This window comes from Malurus melanocephalus, unplaced genomic scaffold, assembly GCF_030028575.1.
Source record: "Malurus melanocephalus ecotype Western Australia unplaced genomic scaffold, MMel_1.1 scaffold_242, whole genome shotgun sequence".
NCBI lineage: Eukaryota > Metazoa > Chordata > Aves > Passeriformes > Maluridae > Malurus > Malurus melanocephalus.
Genome location: NW_026623474.1, coordinates 899,308 through 925,246, shown reverse-complemented (window position 1 = coordinate 925,246; position 25,939 = coordinate 899,308). Strand labels below are relative to the sequence as shown.

The 25,939-nt window shown below is 39.0% G+C and overlaps 2 protein-coding genes across 2 annotated transcripts in view; both read left to right on the top strand.

The window, feature by feature from the left end:
• ZNF654 (zinc finger protein 654) overlaps window positions 1–17,928 on the top strand; it is a 30,367-nt gene extending 12,439 nt beyond the window's left edge. Inside the window, 6 exon segments of the mRNA XM_057375182.1 lie at window positions 902–1,037; window positions 4,665–4,867; window positions 5,607–5,746; window positions 9,835–9,976; window positions 11,478–13,794; window positions 14,119–17,928. Coding sequence (XP_057231165.1) covers window positions 902–1,037; window positions 4,665–4,867; window positions 5,607–5,746; window positions 9,835–9,976; window positions 11,478–13,794; window positions 14,119–14,126 — 2,946 coding nt within the window. The 3' untranslated portion in view covers window positions 14,127–17,928.
• Window positions 17,929–21,085: 3,157 nt separating this feature from the next.
• CUNH3orf38 (chromosome unknown C3orf38 homolog) lies at window positions 21,086–25,489 on the top strand. Its single transcript, XM_057375194.1, has 3 exons — window positions 21,086–21,249; window positions 22,504–22,724; window positions 24,206–25,489. Exons 1-3 carry the CDS (start codon window positions 21,117–21,119, stop codon window positions 24,779–24,781), a joined length of 930 nt encoding a protein of 309 aa, XP_057231177.1. The 5' UTR covers window positions 21,086–21,116; the 3' UTR covers window positions 24,782–25,489.
• Window positions 25,490–25,939: the final 450 nt, after the last annotated feature.

The following is a 25,939-nucleotide window of genomic DNA, read 5'->3' as shown; positions in this document are numbered from 1 at the left end:
TGTGCCACCAAGAGAGGAAACTTTGTAGGAAAAGAAAGGATGAAAACCAGGGTTGTCTTGTATCAATAYGGGTCATAGAACTGAAGTTTGAGAAATAACTCTTCTTTTTTTTATTTTTATGTTGATTGTTGATACCTCTTTTGTGAAGTAACTGCTTGAGCAACAGATGTACCCATTGTTTTTATTAAGTATATGATAAAGTTCTAGTCAAATTAATGTGCCAGCACTGTTTGTGTCAGTTGTGTAATGAAACTTGCAGACAAATGAAGGTAATTCTGTGTGGATGGAAGCCATTTTTTGTTTCAATGTTATAACTTTCTCACTACTAAAATTTTCTGTTAGCGGTGTTGTTGTCACCTACAGCATATAAGGTGTGGGGATGAGAGAGAACTTGATTTGTGAAAATCATGGCTGGCTAAAACATACCATGATATTACAGGCAAACATAATTCCTGTTATGTAGAAATCTGGAGAAAAGTGATTGCTTGAGGGCTGGTGACTCATGGCTTAATTCAGTTTTTCCCTCAGAAATCCCAAATCCAGCTCAACATGTCTAAATCTGTGCAGGCTGGTGTGAGGTAAAGACTTGTCTCAGTGTGTGCCACTAATATTTCCAATCCAAGGAAAGGAGTTTTTGCATTGTTATACAAATGGAAGGTGCCTGAGTGCTGGAGGAGTCATGAATTTGGCCTTCAACTGTTCTGCATTGCTGTTTTTAGATAATATCACTTGTTGCTTTAGAGCTTTGTGTATGRTCAATGAAAGACTATGGAGCTCAAATTACTGACTAAGGAAATACTCCAGCATGCATGGGTTTCTTGGTTTGTGTCTTTTGGAGAGCCTAACTATTATTAGAAAATGTCTATTTCTTCTTTGTAATTGTTTATCTTTTTCTGTGTAGGAATGTCAGAACCTTCTAAATAAATACAGAAATCTGAACCTGGAGCTRGTGACTCGAATCATTCGAGATGGTGGACCATGGGAGGATCCAGTATTACAAGCAATTCTTAAGGCAAAACCTGTGTCACAGGAATTAGGTACTTTATCACAGTAATTTTCTAGAGTACTGAAAAATCTGTTCAATTATGGGTTTCTTTTTTATATTGGGGTCAGGTATTGTCAGCTGGCACTGCACAGAATTTTAACTATTTTTCTGCTGTAAAATGTGGTGGYTCCTTTTTTGTTTGAAAGAAAGCTACATTTCATCACTCATTTAAGTCTGCCTTTATACTGTAGAGATCAGGTTGGTCAGACATAGGCAGCTACTGAGTAGTTCATAAAATTCATAGGATGGATTTCCCAAATCTAAGTGTGCACATTTGACTTCAGTTAGACTGCTGAAATAACATGATTGTGAGGATCTGATGTGTGTTTGTCTCCTGGCACTCTTGACTCATTTAATTTTTCTCTTAATTGTAAATACTTGGTCTTGTGGCTTTCCTTGGTTCTTTCCAATTATGCCCATGGCTATGTGTAACAGCTGCTTTCTGTTTATGGATGTGTAATTCCTGGAGCTAGGAAAGGTGCTGTGCATGGGAACAAAATCACTGGCATGTTCATGAAAGTTCCTAAGAGGAAAAACACCCAATCTACAGTGAAGTCTTTACTAACATCTTAAGCAACMTATTGATCAGCAGTGTTCACAGGGCAGCTCTTAAAAGTTGTTTGTGTTTGGTAGGGATGGAAAATGCCAGTTATTCTCTAGTTATTATGGTGTAGTGCATGATGCAGACTCATCCCTGTGTTTGTGACAATGTGTTCATTCTGGAGAGAGAGGAAGAGCACTGAAGTCAATAGCTCAGTGAGCTGCCTCCTTCACCAGAACAAGGGTTTTGATGCAAAGTAAAGTCATTGAGTGGCTAGTGTTTGTTGTTCTGTCTCTTGTGAAGTAGCTGCTTGAGCAGCAGATGTACCCATTATTTTTATTAAGTATCTGATAAAGTTCTAGTCAAATAACTACAGAAAGAAAATGCAAACCATTCGTTCTGCATTGCATGATTTTGATGATTATGATGTGGAATTAGGTCTCGATCTTCATCTCTCCAGCAAAGAATCAATTTAGTCCTTTGCTSTAATGATTCTCTTGATCATCATGAAGCCTCTCTATGATGGTAACAGTTTGAGGATGTTTTTTTTTTAACCTGGCAGAGCAGGAATGAGACCAGTTGTCAGTAGCTGATCACTTTGTTTCCTTGMGTTTCAGGCTGCATCTCCTTCCCCTCCACTGAGATTTTCTCTCCTTTTATCTTCTGATATCCTCACACACAYCCCTGACATATCTCATCTGTGCTGACAAACATTTGATTTTAGATAATTATATTTTGAAAGCTCATTCTTTCTTCCTCTCACTCCCTSTAAAATTTGATTCTTGTGAAKTCTTGCACAAAGCAAACATCCTGTRCTGCTTTATAGGCTACCAGTATTTGGTGTATATTATGAAACTTGGCCATGCAGTTCCCTCAGGGGTTATTTTAAATAGGAAAACTGCCTACTATTGCTGAATCACCAACCATTACTTGCATAAATCAATYTGTGTGAACTACACATAATTCTGTCCTGGATTCATTAACTCCATGGAGAAACTTAGGCCAAGACAAACCTCTCGGTGTSTGTGTTTACAGAGTTGTAGTAAACTGTGTGATGTCACATTCTGTTTGGAGATGGCTGGAAACAAAGGCAGTCATTGAGTTGAAAGARAAATAGTAGGGTTGAAACACAGGAACAGTGAACTTGTGATAGACATGGGAGAATAAGATGAGCATCTAGAAGAGAAAATTCCAGAGGTGCAGACAGATGGAGCAGTGGTGGCTCAGAGCATCACTGCCTGGATAAGAATAAATGTTGTTTCTTAGTGTGTCACAGACTTGGCCYAAAGCTGCTGTAGCTGGCAGTTGTCTTTGGTTTGGGGGGCCAGAAGAGTTCTGTATGCTGCCCTGGGAAGATGGGACATTGCAGGGCAGGGAGGGAGCACTGTCCTGCCAGCAGTGTCACTGAAACTCTGTTTGTGGGAGATGCCCTTCCCTGGCAGAGGAGGCTGTCAGAAGGCAGAGTCTCATTTCTGGAGCAGAAGGGACCTAAGAGTTCCCCACCCAAAGTGRCAATGACAGAACAGGGTAAGGTGTGCTGTGGAACTGCAGTTCTCCCTCCTTTCAGGGAAAAGGATGTTACAGAACTTGTTAGATGTGCAGCATTTCCTTACCATGAGCCCTTACCCAGAGCTGAGTATTTCCAGAGTGATTTTTCAGTAATCTGTTGGGTAATGTTTGCATAMAAAACAGAGGATGTGGTTTATTATCCTAAGGATGGTAATTCAAAAGAGGAGAGGCCTTCACTTGGCATTAAGCGCTTTTTCATATAATCACTTTTTCTTGCAGTTCATCACCACCATTAGACACTGGTTTTCCTTTTAATCTTCTTGTTTTCTGAGTTTGTTCCCCAAAGAGCTGATGGATAATGGGAATAAGATTTTTTTTTTCTTACGCATCTGTTAACAAATCAAATTGAAATCTGGCACYTGGAATGATACAGAAGTGTTCATTAGCGTGTGACATTCCTAGCTTGCATAAAGATTCTAGAGAAATCCTGGTTTTCAGTATAAAAATGATTTTAAATCAGGCATCCTCAAAAAAAAAAGTAACTGAAAGCTTGTTGTACAAGTAATCTTTTCATTTTGGGGGAAAACATTCTTTGTTCACATTGTGGGTTTTGGTAACCATTTCTTAAGTACGACTTTAGGTTGCTTGTAATTAATTGGTATTTCTTCTGAGGTATGAACTTTCAGGCTTCACAGACCTTAAATTGACAATCTCTTCATTCTTTCTTTAAAACATGAAACACTAAAGAACGACAGATGTAACCTTGAGTGATGTTTTAACCYTTAATCCAAAGAGATATTATGGGCTATATGAACTTTTATAATAGAGATATGAAGTACGTCTTCTATGCATTTCTTAATTTCCAGTTACTTAAAGGTTAAGTATTTTTAGTATCTCACTTGAAAGAATTTCATTCAAATATTGGTGTTAAGATTATCTTTTAGAGATGAAAATCAGATTTCCAGAAATTAGGGACTAGAATTTAAAGGAATTTAAATAGGAATTGTGCCCAATTGAGCACTTGCAAAGGAAGAAAAGATATATTTTCTAAGCAAGCAAAATGAAAGCATTCAAAACTTCTTAAGGCAATAGCATATGAATTGTAGTCAACTTTTTTGCCACTTTAAGGTCTTGCATTGTAATAGATAATGAGTATCTTGAGGGTTTTTTAAAGTATTTATAATTATAGCTTTGGAAGTGATGTCAGTCCTGCGCTTCTGACAATCACAAAGATTCCACTGCTTAGAGAGGAGGGAATTTTCTTTGTCTAAAGTGTTCACATCTGCTTCTATATAATATATATTTTACTAATCCTTTGCAGCACCTTATGTTGACTTGGTAGAGATAAAATAATACTGAATTAGATTACTCATTTAAGAAAAATAATAATTTGTTTCCAAGCAAAAGACAGATTTCTTATGGTATTTAACTTAATATTTGATAGACTTTTTAGCAGAGCCTTTATATTTTCTTAATATTATTTTTTTATTAAAAACAACATTACATTTAGATATATTTGYTGTTTGGACTCATATTCTAATTGCCTTTACATCTTTCTTTTCTGTGCAGTTAACAAATATTTAAGCTCTGAAAATCCACTGTTCTTTGAACTCCGTGCCAGATACCTTATTGCCTGTGAACGCATCCCTGAGGCAATGGCTCTTATCAAATCTTGCATAAATCATCCAGATATCAGTAAAGATCTGTATTTCCATCAAGCTCTTTTCACCTGTCTTTATATGTCACCATTAGAAGATCAGCTATTCCAGGAGGTATTGTTTGTCAGTATACATTTATTTTTTTAATGAAGTGATACTTTATCCTTGCTGTGTACAAGTTGTCAAGAGGAGCATATGGAGCTCTGTTTTTGTGGAACCAAGTGTCATAAAATCAGGCAACTGCACTGGTGTTGCTTAACTTAGTGCTGGCTTAACCTTTGAAAAGTTAACTGTGAAGTGCCTACAAGTCCTGATGACCTAAATGCAGTTTTTTGGTCAAGTGTTCTTGTAGGTATATTCCCTAAATACTTTGTAACTTTAGTGTATTGATTATTTTAYTATTGACTATTACTTTAGTAAAAGCACTTGAGCCTAATAGATGTTAATCATAGATTATATAGTTCTGTTAAAGTTTTTTRATGATGCCCCCATATATAAAATGACACATGAGCTGAATGTGGCTGTACTTTTACCACTGATAGCACTTACAAGATAACAGTGTTTTTCTTAACCTTGCTTTAAGAACAAGCCACAAAAAAGTGGCAAGAACAAGCAAAAAAGTGCTTTTGTGTAGTATTTTAATTTCTCTGACAATTATTCTGATGATCATTACATTAAGAAGTATGAAAGAGCTCAAAATACCTCCAAAGCCTTTATAAATGTACTCAAAAGCCATTCTAAAAACATCCTATGTTAATAGCAATTCCTGATGTTTTTTAGTATAGCAAGGTCTGATRGGTTTTTATTTCATGTCAGCCAATTGATCTAAATCGATTTTATTTTGATTGTATAGCACTTGTTGAGGACTGATTGCAAGAGTGGAATTGAGATCATCTGCAACACTGAAAAAGAAGGGAAGACTACCTTAGCCTTACAGCTTTGTGAATCCTTCCTAGTCCCACAGCTCCAAAATGGGGACATGTATTGTATATGGTAAATACTTCATTTCTGGGGAAGCAGCTGAGCACAAAATACATGCTTATTGCMAAAATGAAACTCACCTAATTTTAAAATACCAGATAAAAACGATTTTTAAATGTTCCTGGTGTTTCTGTTGTTTATCTTTTTACATTCAGACATGTACAGGGGTAGGCTAATAGTTCATAACACTTATTTAATGTTTCCAAGTAACATAGAGTAAGCCTTTACACACCTTAGGCTATAAATACCTGAAAATGTAGCATTTATTATGAGAAAAATGCAGTCTGTAGCCTTTCTAGCAATGCAGATATTTTGCCCTCTAACTGTAGTGTGTCACCAATGTGCCTAAAAAGGGAATGTATGGATCTGAAAATCTGCTGTTAATTATGGAAAATTTGACATCAGATCTATCACCTAGATGGGTTTCTCTAGAACACATTGGAGCTATCATCACATACATTCAATTATCTTGATACTTGGACTTGTTTTAAGGAYTATGAAGTGTTTTCTAGAGAGTTGTCAACAAATGTCATCATTCTGAGTGAGGGCTGAAAGATAGCTAAGGAACGTAATCCTTCTGTTGAGCCTGTATATTTCTGTACCTGAAGAACATCTGCATTCCTTGATTAAATATGCTTTATTTCTTTATTTGCATAGTTGAGGGAAAACATCTTAGGAAGGATTTCATAGCGATCAATTTATTAATCTGCCTAACTAATTGTAATATGGGGTTTAGAATCTACCTAGAATTTCTGTGTTCCCAGATTTCAGGAAATCAGAAAGCTTTGTTGTCTTGAGAAATAAATGAAGTTTAGATATGATAATATTTGGTTTGTTATTAACTTTTTTCCTTAACTGTTGGGCTGTTAAATGACATCCATTTATAGTACAATGTGTTGGCAATATCTACTGACATTTTTCATCCAGTCTGTCCAGGAAAAGAGGGACAAGACTTTCCCCATTGGAGAGATGAGGGTCAGCCAAAAGGGCAGAGTTTGTGTGAGCCCAGTGACCAACTTTGGAATTGAATCGATCTTTGCTGATTCCTTCCCAAATGCTGCATCTCYCTACTTCTTACTAGGAAATTACAAGTGTAACCTCTATGGATTARTGCTTTCTGTKTGGGGGATTCAGTCTTTGAAGAAAYGCRTTTTTATTATTGTAGTTAAACCTCCTTTTGCTGTAGCAACCTATTAACCTTGCTGATCATTAAGTTTTGCATCATCCATTTTTGAAATTGCTGTTCAAAGCAAGATATATCTCTTTTTGCTCTGACAAAACAGATGTCAAAGATGGAATTCCAGGAGAGGCTCAAGTACTGTTTGATACCTAATTTTCAAGGAAATTATCTTGGCCTCTCTCAGTGTTTTCTTCTTCTATTCAGAATATAGAACTTGAGGATCTTTGGAACAGAGTTCAGACCAGTTATGTCTGTGCAGCTCAAACAGATGTTCATTCTTTACAGATGCTGAGCCTTAACAATTGTGTTCCCAGCAAGGGAACTCTGTGTAATACTTAATAGATCATCTAAACTGCAGCAAAGCTTGTGAAGGCATGGCTATACTGTAATCCAATTTTTGATAAAGTAGGAGCCAGGTTAAATCAACCCAYCGAGTGTATTTTTCCCCAGGGAATATTTTAATGTCTCCAGCACAGTATAAATCATCTCACCTTGTCTGGAACTGAGAGCCTTACAGATCTATCAGAGATCTAGCTATTAACATTACTAGCAAAGAGAAGACAACAAAATAGATTAGAAAGCTCTAAATAGCAGGTATTTGCTACAGCCTATATAAAATCTTCAAGCTAAAAACATTAGTTGTCATCTCACAGGAAGCTGAACTTTAAGCAGCTTTGTCACAAAACTCTTCATTTTCACTGATATTAAGAATAAATTCTAGATTCAGATGAACAGAATTATTTTTCTGAAATGAAATCCTAAAGCAAGCAGTGCTTGGTCATACTAGACATATTTCTATACAAAGTGCTGGTAAGAAATCAATTAATAATATTTTGTATCAAAGTGATGTTTCTTCTGGAAGATACACAGTATTTTGATGCAGCATGCATAAATGGCCTTCCTTCTCTGCCAAATGAATTTTTAATGCTGTTTTGGCTGTTTTCTGGTGATTCCTATGCAGTAAATTCAGTAAGTCAAGGAATTTTTACTACRTGCTTGATCARTCTTTTGGTAGTGTGTTCCCTGTGCCCAGTGAAAGCTAGACTGACTTATTAAGAGTAGCAAAGGGTTTAGATTGAGCTAAGTTAGGGCAGGTTTAACCATCATCCTATGTAGGTGATGGAGGCACAGAGCAGTTTTGGTGTTTTATAGGTAATTAGGAGGCTGGACTGCATGGTTGCCTCTGGTAAAGAGGTGCTGAGTTCTGGGATCTCACAATAACAATTTAAATTGTCCCAACAAAGTCAGAAACGGACTTGAGAAGGAGAAAGCCACCATCTTGACGCAGAAAAATAAAAAACTAAAATACTGTTTGACATCAGGGTCTAGGCAAATGGTGGGTAACACCTTGTTCTTCATCCATGGAGCTGTTCCTTCTACTTTCAGGTTTCTGCATTCCTTCTTCAGTTTTTCCTTGTGTCAGCCTAACGTGTTTGAACACACAGCAAGTTACTTTAGGCACTCATCTCTCAGAATAATTTGATTTTTCTCTCGTTCTCTGGGATTAGTATTGAAATAGCTTTCTCTGAGATGATATGAGTCAAAGCAGACAATAAATTGGATTATTGTAACATATAACAGCAAAAATATTCACTTCTTTCTTCTATACTTCAGGTTGAGACTTTGAGTTGTTAYGAATGGTTTAGTGCATGAAGACACAAATTTCAAATTTGTAGATGCRGTTTGCAAATGTGTAGAACTCAGATTTCCAGCCTGGTAAAGGCAGAGGTGAACAGTTTGTATCTTTAGAAAACCAGTAAGATTAATTTTTTGTGTGTAGAGCTGCTTATAGGTGTCCCTTTTCACAGTTTCCTCCATAAGCTTGATCTTTCTTTAGTTCTGTTGGGTTCTGAATGAACTAAACAATCAAGGTCTCAATGTCAAGCAGAATTGTAGAGCTGTCCTGAATTGAAAAGTGGAGTTGGTTTTGTCAAGAGGCAGTTCTGTCACTTCCCTTCATTCATGCTCTGAGCTCACTAAGAGAAGCTTAATCTCAGAAGGTTTGTCTGACTCTGGAAAGTCAGCCACWTATTTTGTCAGTAACCAAGTTTGTTTTCTGAGAGAGGAGTCTGGAGGAATAGAAAAGTGTTTTGCATCAGAAAATGAAAGTCACTTGATCCTGATTTCTTTGTATTGTTCTGGTGGGTTTTCTTCTGAGTCCTAACTAGAGCTACTCCTGTGTGACATCTTTGTGCTGGCAAATCTTAGGACGAAAAGTTAGTCCAGTTGCTTTCCTGAGTCTCTAAATTCAAGTGCAGAGAACTTCTGTGCTGTAAACTTCAATGAGCTCTRTTTCATAGACTAACACATCACCTGTGCAGGAGCTCTGCTGCAGMGTTTAGCAGTAATCTGTTGTTACATTTCCTTGCCTCAGGCAGAAGTGTATTTGACTGCAGATCATGGAGATATAGGAATAGCTGTAACTGCTGTAGGCAGCAAACTGTGTTGTAATAACTGAGAATGTCACTATTTCCTGCCAGATCAGAAGTTAGCTTTCTATGCTGGTTCCATTTTCAAAATTCAGAAGCTTCTTTTTCTAAAGGATTCTTCATCCTTGCACTGGAAGTGACTTAATTCCAAGACCACACAGATGTTTATTGCCTGTGGTGTTGAGGGCTAGGTGCTGTCCCATCTGATTTTATTGTGCACTTCTCTGGAGCAAAGCTGAATACATTAATATTTTGTTGAATATTTAATTGGCTGAGTGATAGGAGATACCCTGAATTTAACCAAGTAATTAAGTTGCATTTTCCATTGTTCACATTGTGTGCGGTCATGGTGTTAATTAGATCAGTATTGCACCCTCAAATATTATTTTAGTCACAAAATATGTGAATAATTCTTTAGTAATGCATCATGCTTAGTGATAGAGTTCTAAAACTCAATCTAATTGSAATGTTTTTTATTCTCTTACTTATAGGGACCTGATCTTCATTTGGAGTAAACTGCAGCTTAAATCGAACCCGTCAAAACAAGTMTTTGTGGACCAGTGCTACCAGCTTCTAAGAATTGCTACAAATGTCAGAGTAATTTTCCCTTTCATGAAAGTCATTAAGGATGAAGTAAGTTTTTTTTTGTTTTCATCTCATCCACCATTCTTTTTGTAACCAGTTAAAGAGCAGTGTTTATATTGTGTAATTACCACTTCTTGTGGAAAGTTAAAAAACAGGGGGTAGGGAATGTTGTTAGGTTCCAGAGTGGGCTTTGATATTATAATTTCTTGTGTGTTTTTAAGGTTTATTTTTCTTTTCTTTTTTTCTGTGTGGGTTTTTTTCAGTGTTTTTTTTTAATTTTTTTAATTTTTTTTACTGAATTTTGAGTTGTTCTGTTTCTGCAGCAAGTTTGAGGAATAAGTCCATGGAATAAATGTGAATGAATGATTTATTGGTTGGGTTTTTTTTTCAGTATGACCTCTTAAAGAAATAAGCCTTGTGTAATTGTATACACCCTTCATCCTTGTTAAATTCTGAATCCTTTCACCAATTCTAATCAAATCGGAAAGAATGCTTAATATAGCATAAAAGGACAGGCAGAATAATATAGGAGAAGGCATCATTATGCTTCAGATCTTGCAGCAGATGTTGTTCTGCTCCAGCTGCAAAAGAKGTCATGTGCGATGCTTTGCACACGCCTGTGAGTTGTTTCCCAATTTGGTTAATGTTGTTATTTATCATTGACCTAACAGAACTCTTTCATATTTTATGCCTTAAATTAATTGTAAATTATTTTGTCACTGAGGCTGATGTAGAGAACGAAAAGCAATCATTTCCTTCTGTTCAAGGGTATGTATTTTAAAATGTGCGTGGTGATATTAATAACTTCTGTTTGCATCTGTAGGGTCTTATTTTTTAATAACCCCCTACTTACGGAGCATTGTCTATATTTGTTAAAACACATTCAAATATAGGAGGTATTAATTATTTTTGAATTTCCTGTGCCTCTTTTGTTTTTATTCTGCTGCCTTTTGGGCAGTGTATTTCTGATCAGCCCGCTGAGCTATATGTTCACAACAGGGCCCCCAACTTGAAGAGTGGAACAGGAATTCTGTTCCCTCRAAGAATGGGTTACTAGTTTTGGAAAGCCTTTTAGAATTCTTGGCCATGGKTTRTGGTTCCCCTGGTTGTTCAGAACTGTGAGCAATAATACCACAGTTTTTTTTGTAATTCAGGCTAAAAAAGTTAGAACAGGGCTGAAATATAGAGGAATTGTCCATTTATAGTGTGAATCAGCCTAGGCAATGAAGAGGCAGGCAGAAGATACTGATAAAGCAGATCTGTGATCTCTTGCAGTGTTGGTTTGTATCCCCAAAGAATTGTCTTTAACTGTGCATGGGGCAGAGCTAAAGCTTTGTTGACAGTAGCTGTACAGCTTTCAGTTGAAACCAGATGTTTTTGAGGATTTTTATACCTGTATTTATCGTCTTGTTTGAGCAAGATTTTAAAATGTTCATGTCCATGGGTGAAGTTTAGGAGCAGGATACTTTCTGAATTCCTGCTTTACTGAATATGAACATGTGGGATGTTGATATGTGGATCATGTTTATGTACACTGTAATTTCTGCAGGTTGGTGAAGATGGTCTTCAGATCTGTGTTGAGATATGTGGATGTGCCCTACAGCTGGACCTCCGTGAAGATCCCACCATGAAAAGTCTTATTTATAAAGCAATCGCTCATTTTCTGCCAAACGACTTGGAGATCCTCAGAATTTGTGCTCTCTCCATCTTTTTCCTGGAGCGCACCTTGGAATCTTACTACACTGTTGAACATTTGTATAAATGTGCAGATGAAGAATACAATGAGTGCACTAGTTCCGTTCAAAACCGTGTGCGGTTTGAGCTGCTGCCCATTTTGAAGAAAGGGTTGTTTTTCGATCCCGAGTTTTGGAATTTCTTGATGATCAAGCAGAATTGTTTAGCATTATTGGGGGATAAAGCGTTGGATGGCTTGAATGAAAGTACACTGGAAAACTCTTCTGCAAACACAGAGAAAACAGCAGACTACAGGGCTCTGGGTGAGGAACGTGGTTGTTTAACGGATGTAAGCAATGGGGAGCTTGACCCTGGAAACTGCTCCGGAGCCCGGCCCAAAGGGAATGCCAAAAAGAACCACCAAGCTTTTGAGGCATCCAAAATGTTGGATCAGASTGAACCAAGGCACCGCTGTGTGATCTGCAACAAGGAGTTCCTTGGCGATCACATAGTGAAACACGCACAAGCTCACCAAAAAAAGGGCAGYTTTTCCTGTGTACTTTGCACCAGGAAGTTCAGGCAGAAAGGACTCATGCTGAAGCACTTAAGGAATCATGTCAGGAAGGTAGAAAGGCAACATCTTGCTGCAGCTCTTGAGGCTGCTCAGGAGGCTCCTGCTCTTCATGAAGTGCAATGTTCTGGTGTTTCTCTGTCTCTTGAAAATGGCAATTCTGAGGGTTCCAAAGATACTGAACCAGAGGCTACAGTAGCTCCAAGTTCTGACCAGGTCCAAGAGGAGGCTGAGAATGCACAACAGGTTTTTGATGCAGTGGAAAACCATCTAAGTGACCAGGATGATGCTACTGAAAACAGTAGTGACAGTTGTTTTAATAATGTTCCTGATGCTTTAAGTACAGAGAGTTTGCCTGAGGATGATGAGAGCTCCAGTAAAGAATCACCCATTCTGCATAAAGTGAATGGGGTGTTTTGTCCTCAAAAAGACATTGATGCTTTGGATGAGGAAGGAACCTTTAAGTGCCCTGCTAATGGTTGTGCTCGAGTGTTCAAAAAAATACGATTTCTCAACAAACATGCAAGGAAAACTCATCCAACTGATCTGAAGGTGCAGCAGCATATAATGAAATGGAATAAAGGAAAATGCCGCTTCTGCCAGAGGAAATTTGCTGATTCCCAGCATTTTATAGACCACCTGAAGAGACATGTGTATCCAAATGTTTACTTTTGTTTACACTTTAATTGTAATCAGAGATTTAAACTGTCGACTGAGCTTGCAGAACATACAAAAAGTCACAGTGTGTTTAAAGCTCAGTGCAATTTCTCAGACTGCTGTGAGCTATTTGAGGAGCTCCCCTTGTTGTATGAACACGAGGCTCAGCATTATTTAAATAAAACCCCAGAATGTTCAGAAGATGCAAGTGAAAAAGATTCTTCAGATGATCCTTCAGAACTTTGTAGTTACCAAGATGATGATGAATCTGTTAATGAAAAAGAAACTGTAGATTTACCAATTCCAACCTGGAAGKCAAGGAAGGATTCTGCAGAACCAAAGACATATATTCAAAGTGTGGAAAAGAAAGCAAATAATATAATTCACAATGGAAATGAAAGTTCATCTGAGGGTAGYGCTCCAGTTTTAAGTTTGATAGACCAAAAGACACCTGTGTTACAGCCAAATCCTGAAAACTGTAGTGTTGTTAGTGACCAATTGGTCAATGGGCACAGTGACCTAGATCAGACATCATCCAAGGCATCCCAGATACCTTTGGACAGAGTAGCMGATGAAACAAGGACAGAAAATGGGTCAGTGTTACCAGTGTTACAGAATTGTCACGATACACCACAAAATAATGCTCCTGCTGCCTCACAAGTACCTTCTAAACCAAATCAGACAACAGAGACTACTTCATATGGTGTCATCTTAACAAARCCCTACGTCAGACCATTGCCTCCAAGTTACCTTGATGAACGTTACATTAGCATGCCAAAACGGAGAAAAATTTTGGCTGATGAAGTAGATGCTTATTCTGAACAAGATAAAATTTGTAGCAAATCAACAGAAAGATTTAGATGTGGCAACTGCTTGACCATCTACTGTAATTCAGAAGCACTTGAGGCTCACCTTGCACAAAAGAAGTGTCAGACGCTCTTTGGATTCGATTCAGATGATGAAAGTAAGTCTTAGAGGTTTTCTGTGTTGATCTCTTTAGCAGGAAATAACAATCAGAAAATTGTCTTTGAAAACAGGAATGGATATGACAGACAGTAATTAAATCACAGTACTCTGCTAAATTGGAAGTTTAAATTGGACATGCTGTTCAGAGTAAGAAAGGTGGTGAGAATTTGTAGGCAACTAATGGAAAAGACGTCTGATAAAACAAGATGGGATAATTCAATTAAGCTGTYTTTCCTTGCATGTTTGAAACTAAATATGTTGAAAAACATTAGTTGTGTTGTAGATTAAGAAATTACTTATGTTGTGGTCTTTTCTCTTATAGGTGCCTGATTCAATGTTGTGAAGAGAAGTATCAGATGAGGAGTGGTGTAAGGAAACACTACATGAAGAAGCATCAGTTCRTTTCCCAGTTGGCCTTAATCAAGAAGCAGTCTCAAATTCCTGTAGAAAAAACATGACCTTGATAATGACAAAGCACATTTTCTAGACAAAACTCATGGAGGAGTAACAGGAGCTCTGCAGGTCTTGAGTCCAGAAAAGTTGCTACAAATTCCCCAAAGTACCAGTTATCCAAAAAGCCATGTTCATTCCAAATATATGATTGAAGCTTAATGGCACAGCTTTTCTAACATGTAAGTTTAAGGACAATAAGACATTACAGGTGAGCAGGCAGAGAAAGCAGAGGTGTTCATTGCCCTGTGGAAATCAAACCAGCCAGTTCTGAAAGCTGCTTTAGTTTGTGTGGTTACAGGCTATCTGTCCACACAGCTGGGAAGGAATCATTCAAGGTGTTACATTCTCACCCTATGGATAAATGCATAAAGAAAACATGCATTCTTTTTTTTCAGTGTGAGTGCATGAGTCCATTATCTGCTCAAAAGCATGGAGCTCATTTCATAAAYTTCTACTCAGAATCCAAAGAGGAATGTGGAAAGAAATCTTAAGATAAGTAGGATGCTGTAATAGCCAAAAACAAAATACAGAGGCATGCAGGAAAAAGTGAGTTGATGTCATACTGTGTGGGACTTATACAGAGTGGAAATCAGATGCAAGCAAGAGAAGCCCTTTGCAAGGCCAGGGTAAAAGTGTCCTGTAAAACATCTGCTGTAGGTGTGGGAAGACCAACACAGGTGATACATGCACAAATTGTGCAGATATTAACAGCAGCTGATGGAAACAAATCCAGAATGTTGAGGGGGTTAAGCTTGCATTCCAGAGCAGAGTTAAACACATGTTATGCAAATATAGAGATCCCTCAGCTGTTGGTAGGGCTGACAAGAACTTGAGAAGGCAAATAAAAGCAGAGCACATCAGGTTGGGGTGATTAAAAATGTCAGGAAGAGCCTGTTCCACAGCTGTGATATTGATTAATGGTGGTGGGCCACAACTCAGTACTCTCATTACTTATTTACTGTCTAGAGAAAGGGACAAAACAGGGATCCTCTCAATCTTGAAGACACACTGTAACCCTATTTAGTAGCATCCCTTGAAAGGAGAGCCTTTCCCAGAGCCTGGTGAAGGAGCTATTTAAATGTTATGCACTTTATTCACAATTCAGTGTTCATAGAAACAATCAGAATGTGAAGACAGGAAAYTGGAGTCCTTCAGCTCTATATGGAAAACTGAAACACAGAAGATTCTGAAACCAAAAAGATGCCGTTGTAATTTTTGGTCTTCCTACCCTAAAGCAGAGGTGTGGCAAACATGTAAATTGGCCAATTACTGTGCTAATTTATCCTCTAATTTATTTTGCGCTGCCTTGCCGCATAAGATTATTTGGGATCCCGTTCTATGAAAAATGCAACGGGATTGTAGGCAGGAGACGCACAGTGGTGAAAACTGGTGTTCAGAATCATCCCAGAAACGTAGGGCAGCATAGATCAACTGTTCTTGCTCAGCTGTCAGTGAAGAATTYATCACAGTGTGTGTAGGGCTTAAATCAACAGGTGTGTGAAAATTAATGAGTAAAAAATCAGGGGGTGCATAAAAGCCTCTGTTCATTGTAGCAAAGGCTCACACTTGCAAGCCTAAGGGTTTCTCTGTAAGATAGGCTGTGAAGTAGTTCTGGAACATAAACTCAATAGATCAGTAATGCTTCTGCTAATCCTCTGTGGAAGTAAACAGATCCTTGCATTAATTCTGCTTTCTTTCCCCTTCCTGCGAGGTAAAAAGATGCAAATTCAAAATCATGCTCTTGAATTCTAGAAGATTTTTGCCTTAACTTTGAGTTGGATTAACACGAAAGGTTATAAAATTATGATCACAGGTATGTGTGCATTACATGAATCCCAATTATGGCCCACTTCCCGASATTTGTATGATGTTTGAGGCACCAAAGAATTTTTTTTTGCAGTTGCAAAAAACCTGATTTAAATGCATCGTTCATTATATATACATCTATACACACTATATATATATTTACATGTATAAATACATTAAAAGTTTTAAACATAAAGTTAATGGGGTCCTTATCAGACAAATGCACTTTCATATTTTTTACCTTCAAGATACCAACTAATTTTTAAGGACCTAGTTACTATGTTGAATGTTCCCAGGCTTCCCCTTCTTTGCTTAACATTGCTTAAACATATTTGGAAAAAAAAAGTTCATTTTTAAGTATTACAGTTCTGAAAATGGAGTCAACAGATACAACCAATACATCTGTGTAAAATCTTTTCAATGTACCTTTTAATCTTTGGTGCTTTTTTKCCTTTTCCCTGAGCTCCATGTGTTTGAAGATGCTTTAAAAACATGACTGAGACTTGTATTATCTTTGGTATAAGTGTGTGGATAAATGCATCTGTGTACATGCATARACTGTGACCATAATTTTTTGTACCTGCATTAAAGTCATTTTTGTTCAAAGATGCTTTTCTGGGACACCACCATTTGTTTCTGTCATGTATTCAGTGTATACACTGTGGAGAACAGGAAACGGGAATTCTTGTGTAGGTGAAGATGAGCATCACCTAACAATTATCAGGAATCTGKTAAATTGACTTCAGGTAGCAAGTGGGTGGTAACAGAGTAATGATTTTCACTTCAAAAGCTTTTGTATTTTTTTAAGCTATTCTTTGATACCTCTTGGTATTCTCAGACGGTTGCAGTATTAGGCAACTTTAATCAGAAGCAAAAAGACATTTGGATCATGTGTGGAATAATTCTCCATGCTTTTTAAGGTTTCTTTAGTATTTTGAGTATTACCCCATGCTAAGCCTGCAACTTCTAGGGCTGAAAACAGGTTACAAATCTTGGGAGTTGAGTGTTTTTTGGTTGGGTTTTTTTTTTCCCCCAGGCATTAAGCATTGTGTGATATAATTCAAAAACCCTGCAAGATGTATAACTTTGATTCAATAAATTCTGAAATACATGTAATCTAAGCCTCCRACTACCCTAAAGCTGCCTGAAGTTGTACATGAGCTTAGGAGCTTTGTTGGATCAAAGTTTGTGCAATTCAGTGCTGATAATTGTAATTAATAACATTCCTCCAGTTGGATTGGGACTTCCTTTCAAGACTGTCTCCTCTAACCCCATTATGGTTCACTGTAAAGGTCATATAATTTCTAATTTCAACAAGTCGCTGCTTGGTGTAGGCACCTTTCACAAAAAAAAAGGAATACTGAGCGTAGGTTGCAAGTGGTCATATCTGTGGGGCAAGGTCACTGGTACTTTGGTTACTTAGCCATATTCATTAAAATTATATGAATTGTATAGTTTGGATAATTTATAACATTAAACTTGGTGATTTCAATATCACAGGGAAGGTTCAGCTGTACTCATTTCTTTTATTGTTTAACACCAGTGCTATGGACAAAAGACCCAAAGGGGGTGGTAGTATTACTATTTTCTTAATTTATTTGGTACTGTATAACACCTTTCTGATTCAATGCAGTGTATGCATTTTGGGACTCCTAATTTGTAAAAGCTGTTACAGGTTCAGCAAGAAAGGAAATTTGTGCTTCCTTGTTGAATGTTAAATTATTTTACTTTGCATTTTATATAAGAGTACCAATTAAAACTGAGCCATCAAACTGCAATAAATCTACAGTAGTGTTTCATTTTAAAAACCTTTTGTACTGTACATAGATTTGTTCAATAAAACGTTGTCTTTGTTGTTGATAGAAACTGATCTTGTCTTTTGGAGAATCACTCTGGAAATGCTGCTGTGATGTTCAGAGCTACTGTGTTTGGTATACGAGGGTTTTGTGTCACCTGTGTAAAAATGCCAGGTCTTGATGTTCCGTGTGTGTGGATATTTGGATTTGAATAGACCAAGCTTTAAAATGGGGGGAGCAGTTAATTCCTAAGGCTCACAATCCAAATTTGGGGCCGCAGACAAGTCTGGATGCAGCTGTTTTAAGATATTTCTGCTTCTGTTTGGTTGTCAAGTCCAGACATAAAGACAGTGTAGTTACTTTTTTTTTCTTCAGAAAGTTCAATACTGCCCTTTGAAGTTAGTGAATAATTTAGATTTATTTTTCACAGCCCTGTAAATTCTTACTTTTCTTTGCAGATTTTTGACTGTTTCCTGCAAAATTTGGATGATTTTTGTTGTGTGTGTGTAATTTCAAACTTACTTTTGTTTCCTACTTGGGGTAATTTTGACMAGGTTCTTCCCTGAGGAAGTTAGGTATGGATGTAAGGGTAATGGGTCTCGGGTACATTTTGCCAGCAAAAATATTTATCAAAATGGCAATGTGTACATAAGCCAATTAATAAATTCATTGTTGAATATATTGGCACCAAATGTAAACTTCTCTGGCCCTCCTCAGATGGACAGGAGAAAGAAAATACACAAAAGCCCTTGTAGGGACTCCTTGAATTATGACAGCAATTTAATGTTACAAGAGTTCTGTTCATCTTTGGTTTATATAGGCTAATAATTTTCCTGTTTCTTTCCCTTTGGGAATGCCAGTTCYTGCACAATGCTTGAGTCAATTAAAAGTTTGAATAAAAACTCTATAGGGAATTCTGAGTTATGAGAAAGAGATACAGAAAATGAAACTACTGAGATTATTCCCTTTCCACCCCCATCATCTCCAAAAGGGAAGCACTTACAAAGTAAAATAATACATAAWTATACTATAAATAATTATAAATAATCTGTCTGAAAGGGCTGGTCTTGGTTTAGAAAAAGAAAGGGGTGGGGGCGATGTCAGTTGAATATTGAAAAATCTCTCCAATCACCATGATGACAATCACTTTTCCTCTAAGGGTTAACGGGAATGCCCTCCCTTCTTCTGCTCTTCTCCCTCATTTCTTACTGAAAACGCAGCAAACATCTCAATMTAATTTTTAGAAAGCCATCTTGATGGTTGTTGGGGTTTTTTCCCTGGAATTCCAGAAGATTTGGTTAGTATGTCTCCCTTGAAGGCTGCTAATCTAGAGAGGTTTATTGTAACATAAGCAAAGTGAAGCAAAGRTAATTTATATTTCTCAGATGCATTTGCTAATTTTTAGTTTGCAGGATTGATACTAATCAAAAATGTTCAATCAATGTACATGTGAGGGGAAGTTTGGCACAGCATAATGTAATAAGCATTATTACATTAAAGCTTTCCAGATACTTCCAGAGTGAATTGTTATGTGAATGTTGAACTTAATGGGCAAAATTGGTTCAGCTGTTTCTGGCTTATGTGGAATTTATTGCTCAGGCTGAAGAGAATAGCTCTTACCTAAGCTGAATGTGTGTTGGTTTTCCTTCTGATGAACCTGGGAGATCTGCATGGACTTTTTTCAGATCTCAAAGAGTAAACAATCATCTAAAATACAAGCATTTTAAGTGGGGAAGGAATTTGTTCTTTGTTCCCATCAGTGTTCTGTTGTAGGTTTGCAAGGTCTTGAAGGCAGGCATTCCTTACTACAGCTCTGAACAGAGCCCACCATAATGATGGGTTCAGTTGTGTAAAAGCATCATCAGTAATTCTAACGTAATTCTTCTGTGTGTCTTTACAGAATCWGTCTCTTCCTGGTTTTGAAATCACAGGCAGCTTCAGCATGAAACGGTGGGCTCCTTACACATCCGTCTTAAAGCATGGGGTGGAGGAGAGTGTTGCCTTTTTCTGCCAGAGAACTCACAAAGATGCACTTGTTGCGCCTTTATTTGTCTTGGCACATAGCGTATGATGCTTAGCTGAAGCTTCTGCTGTCCTCTATTGCCTGTCATCTTTCCTCCTTTCTTCTTTCATTTATGAACTGGTTGCTCTGCCCCTGACAGAGAAAATAGTGCTGAGTGGAGGAGCAGCACAAGACAGCTACCTTGCATTTAGTAAAAAAGCATCTTTAGCTTATAGGACCTCATTTCCTTGAGCAGGTTGCTTTTGGATTTCCCACTCTTTGGGACAYGCATCCCTTGCATGGCGTTAGTTCTTGCTTCAGTTACAAGCAGATGATTTGCCTGATGTCCACAGGGGCTGTATCTCAGACATTCACGGGCTGGTCCAGATGAAGTGACTGGCTGYAGAAATCACAGAATGGCATCACAGAATATCCTGAGCTGGATGGGACCCACAAGGATCATCGAGTCCAACTCCTGTCTCTAAAAGAATCTGCAGGCGTCACACCATGTGCCCCAAAGTGTGGTCCAAACGCTGCTTGCACTCTGCCAGGCTGGTGATGGGGAAAACGAACCTTTTCCTGATATCCAACCTGAAGGTGTCCTGTCACGACTTCAGGCCATTSCCTTGCGTCCTGTCACTGTCAGCAGAGATGTGACCAGTGCCTGCCTCTCGTCCTTGTGAGGGAGTTGTACCTGCAGTGAGGTCTCCTCTTGTCGGGCTGAGCAGACTGAGTGACCTCAGTCCCTCCTCGCATGGTTTCTCCTCAAGGCCCTTCCCCATCTTTGTCGCCCTGCCTTGGACCCTCCCGAATGGCTTTATAACATTCCTACACTGTGGTGCCAAAGCTGCCCCGGGACTCGAAGTGAGGCCGCCCCGGTGCAGAGCAGAGCGGGACAATCCCCTCGCTGGCGATGCCGTCCCCGATGTCCCCAGGACAGGGATGTCACCCCTGGCTCCAGGGCACTGCTGGCTCATGTCCAACTCTCCATGGACCAGGACCCGCACGTCCCTTTCCATGGTGCTGCTCCCCAGCCTCTCACTCCCCAGAGCTCAGCAGGACGACTTCACGACGCGATGAAGGGAGTGATATACATAATTATCAATTTTCCAAATGTATAGCACATATTTATCCACTTGATTCCGCCTCCTTGCGGCTGCTCCTCCGCTTCCCCCGGCGGTTTGTCCGTGCGGAACCTCGGTGCCGGTCGCTCTTTCCAGCCGGCGCCCAGCGCTGCACCGGGCGCGGCCCCGCGGGGCGGCCATGGCGGGCCCGGGGCTGAGCGAGCGGGAGCGGGCGGGCTGCCGGGCCCTGCTGGAGCTCCTGCACACCGAGGAGCTGCTGGCGCTCACCGACACCGTCACCAACCGCCTGGTGCACCCGGAGAGCCGCCAAGGTGCGCGGGCAGCGCGGGGCTTGCCGTGAGGGGCCGGGCCCTGCCCAGCCCAGCGCCCGCTCCCCGGGCCCGGCGGCCGCGGCTGTTCGGGGAGGGGCTCCGGGGCTCCGGGGCTGCGCTGGGGGCGGGGGTCGCTGCCGGGAGCCTTCTCCTGCACAGCCCGGCAGCGCCGGGGCTCGGCTGCGCGGAGCTTGGGCTTGTTCGGGCCGAGGAAGTCGCGGTGGCGAGGGGTCGGAGCAGACCTTCGGCTCTCAAGCGCGTCTTTTTCCTCTCTTAGAGCCCTGCAGCGAGCTGCGAGCACGGCTGTGCCCGTTAGTGGTTAAAAKAATTGAAAGCTCGAGAATGTCTCGYCATTGGTGTCTATCACATTTGCTTTCATTTGCTTTTGAAAGGGAAAAGCACGAATCTAACATTGAACGTAATTATTTTTGCAGAACACTTTCAGTTGTGGCCATCCCCTGTCACTTTGTTGAGATTTGTTTCATAAAATTTAATTTTTTTATGCGAGTTACCTGGGGCCACTCGGTTGTCCTGAAAAAAACTCGTCCCAAAACCTTGAGTATGTTTTATGTGCTGTAACCATTACCTGTAAGATTTGCCGAACAAATTTCTTTAAAAGATCTTTTACTGTAGTTTTTTTACTTTCCCTTTTTGTCTACTTTTTGCAGTGATTGTAGATTACATTAAAAGATTTTTTTTTTTTTCACTTTAGCTGTGAAAGTTTCTTTGGGGTTAGATTCAGGGGTTTTATAGGTTCCATGTGAAGTAACATCGCAGTTCAGGTGGGAGCTGTCTACTGCAGCTGTTTTAAAAGTGAATTGGTCATATTTCCTTGTTTTGCCTCAGAATCTTGTAGCTGAATTTTTTTATTGTTGCCTTTCAATGCASTGTTGTGCTAGGGTGCATTTTCTTATAGACATGGGAGCTGTAATCACATTAGTGAGGAAATAAAACAGATTTCATTCCATTTCACCAGCCTTCAGGAAGGAGGTGSAACCTCATTTTCACCAGGTACTGTACATTGTCTGAAACACTTGGCCTTTTGTTCAAGAAAGTTTTGCAAACCTTTGGGTGTATTCTGTGTCTGTTATGATTAGGCCAGATTTCAGTTTACAAACAAATTTTCAGTCTCTTCATGTCATGTCACATTGCTGTCTTGTGTTCTGTTTGGAGGTCAGGAGTTAAAGAAATGGCTTAGATTTGGGTTTTAATTCTGAAAGAAGCCTCGACTAACTTCAGTTTCTTTCCTTGCAGAGGCCATTCATGCCATTCTGGTGTACAGCCAAAACGTGGAGGAACTTCTAAGACGCAGAAAAGTCTATAGAGAAATCATTTTTAAGTATTTGGCAGCCCAGGGAATTGCAGTGCCTCCTTCCTCTGAGAAACACCTGCTCATTGAGCGTGTGAGGCAGTTCTGGAGTGGGCAGCTCACAGCACAAGTCTCGGAGCCAGGCTACAGAAAACCCCCTGCAGAGGTGAGTGCTGCTTGCTGGAAATCCTCAGCATGGCTTTTATAAAATAACCAGTGGAAATATTGTCATGCACATGCAAAAAGTGGCTCTTCACCTGTAGGAAGGTCCCAAATCTTTTTAACTYTTGGTTGTTTTTGTTTTAGTTGGGCTTTTTGGTTTGTTTTTTGAATTTCATCATGTAAAGATGTCTGCTCTTTTTKTCACAGTATTTGAAGTCTAATGGTGAAGTCTTCTCCATGCTTTGGATTTTTAAATTGTCCTATAGGCTAAAATAAAGGATATTCACAAATAGTTTTGTGGATTCAGGGATGACTGGAAACAGTAGGAATGGCACAGAAGCCCTGCTGAGGCCCTTGTGATTTTAGTGAGTTTATGTATTTTTAAAATGTAAAGTCCCCAGCAGTGCCAGGTTGGTGTCATTTGTTTCCCCTTGATATTTTAACAGTTTATTTTAACAGTGCAAGGAAATATGTTTAGGCAATAACGGATTATTTTGAAGTTAAAAACTTTGCCATTTAGCAAATCCTTGTRGTGTAATGGCCTGTCAGGGATTTGTAGTTCTAATTGGCCACCTTGCTGTAGTTCAGAGCCCTCTTGGGCAACAGCCCCACCTCCTGGGCTGTGAGAGCTCTGTCTGCGTTGAGAGCCTGTTTCACTGAGTTTTCACTCAGGGATTAATTGGTGACAATTAGGATTTAGCTGAGAATTGTTTTCAAAACAATCTTTTGTGTTCATACTTTGGGGAAAAAAAAGAAAGTTTTCTCTTGTGAGAACACTTCCTAAGTATTACCCATTAGCAAAGTTATGTGGTTGATGGTACATAAATGACGTACTTAAAACACACTCAGATTAAAAGACAAGAAATTGATTTATTTATGACATACATCTTTCTTTGAGTTTGTTTTCTCCTAATTCTTGTGACCCTCGTCACTTCGAAGACATGGGAAACCTGGACCAATGTAACAGAATTGGAAATTAATTACAAGTTGTGGTGAAACAAATACAGCATTTCTGTATAGAAATTTCCAGACTTTTCATGCTTAATTACTTAATGCTCGTGAAACAATTTAAAATTTACTAGATTTTGGTGTTAGCAAACTTGATATTTTATTTACTCCTAAAAAAAGTCTTGTTGTTGTCAAGTCACAAATATACTGAATCCCTACAAAATAACTACATTTAGTTTCAAAAAACATGTCAGCTTACATCCTTCCCCTRCCCTTTTTCAGTAGAACCAGGATTTTCCTCTTTGATTATAAAGAGATCAAGATACTGAAGCTCTTTCTAGGTATAATTCAAGGAGCCTGTCCTGTTTCTCTAGATAAGATAATCACATTTGTAAAAATAAATGAGATTTTACTTTGGTATTTCTCTTCAGGCACACTGTCTCAGAACACTTGAAGAATAAGTATGAACATGATTTGATGTTTTTCTAAGTGATACTCTTTCAAAAGAGTTCTAAAAATAATTTCACTTGATTGCAGAGTCATGGAGGCGGACAGAAGTCACCACAAGATGACATTGGTGGTCTAGGAGGAGAGTTCTGCCAATGGTACTTTGAACTCCTGAATGCTCAGCATCCTTTGGGAGTAAAATCCGAAGAAACATGGGGACCACAGCATTTTTGGGAGGATGCCAAACTGAAGTTCTGTTACAACACRCTGGAAAGAAACATGGAACAGTACGTGGGTGCAGACATGGTSAGCCTGCGCCTGCTGTCCTTGGTTAAAGAAGAATGTCTGCTCTTCAACCCCAATTTGCATTCCAGTGGTCTGAAATGTGCCATATCCCCTCATGGATTGGTGCTGGTGGCAGTTGCTGGCACAGTACACAGAGACAACACTTGTTTGGGTGTCTTTGAGCAGATTTTTGGGCTCATCAGCTGCCCCATGAGGAATAATACATGGAAAATAAAACTGGTGAACCTTAAAATAGTGGGACAGAATGCYCTGGAGCCTGGGATGCGACTTGAAGCACCTTCCATAAAATATGAGTCAAACCAGCTGCGAGAGTTCTATGATGGGAACGAACTGACTGTGTTTGAACATCAGAAATTCTGAGCATTTTATCACAGTTGTGTGAGGGGCTGGATTGTTGYTGCCTTGCAATCTGTCTTTGAATAAGATTTGCTGGGTGGCAAACTGAGATACAGGGAATTAACACAGGTGATGCTTGTGAGCACCTTTCCAAGAGGTTACAAATATTTCAAGGCTGTTACTTCAGGTTTTGCACTGTCATTAGAGTGGAGTTTGGTTACAAAACATTTAAATATGGATTGGCAGCAGTGTGTAATGAGGGGTTCACAAACTGCAGATTGCTTCGCTTCAGGACAGCAGTTGAAACTCTTGCCTGAGATGTAGCAGGAAGTCATTGCATCTGGTTCTAGGAATTTGGGAGGGGAAAGTGTCCAAATGGACATCTGAGTCCAAAGAAAACCAGTCCAAAACCAAAGTACTGTGAATGGAGGCAGCTGCTGTGGGTGTTCTAAATGTGGTTTAATGGGACAGTGCAGGGAATTTGGCATTGTTGAAGTCTTTTTTACCTTCTTTGCATAYATAGTTTCCTCTTCTTTTACCTTGTGGTTCCAACTTTGTCATGAAAACACAGGACAAAATTATTCTCTCTGTGTGCCCAAGCAGTCAAGTTTGAGATGGTTGCCCATTTCTGGCACTGTCTTGCATCAAATACTGAATTTCAAAACTTGCAGCAACACTGAACCAAATGCTCTAATAGTTATTTTGTATATAATTACAACAGAGTTCTTAATATAATAGGATTTTTGTATGTTTTTTCAAAGTAAGTATTCTGTTTACTGTGAGCTGCTTTATTACAGGTACTGGAAGTCAATTTGTTACCACTGGGTGGTTACAATGATAGGTCATGCTTACAAAAGTACTCAATTACTTTTGAAAGTATTTGAAAGTATTGCCAGTGTAAAACTTGATTTTCTTTCCTTTATTTATTTATAATGCACTAGAGGTGAAATGAGGTGAAAACTTCTTTTTCTGCATCTTCTTTGCATTTTTTGGGAGTTTTCTTTTAATTTTATGCCTTCACTATTTCAYGTGCTGAAAACATAAACATTCCCCATAACATAACAAAACCAAAAGAACTGTTCCCAGGTCTGTCATGGTAAAGTATGGCTGGGTGAGAGGTGACAAGAAGGTTCAGGTATGAACAGAACTGATCTTTATGAACAGTCTAAATCTTAGTTTCTC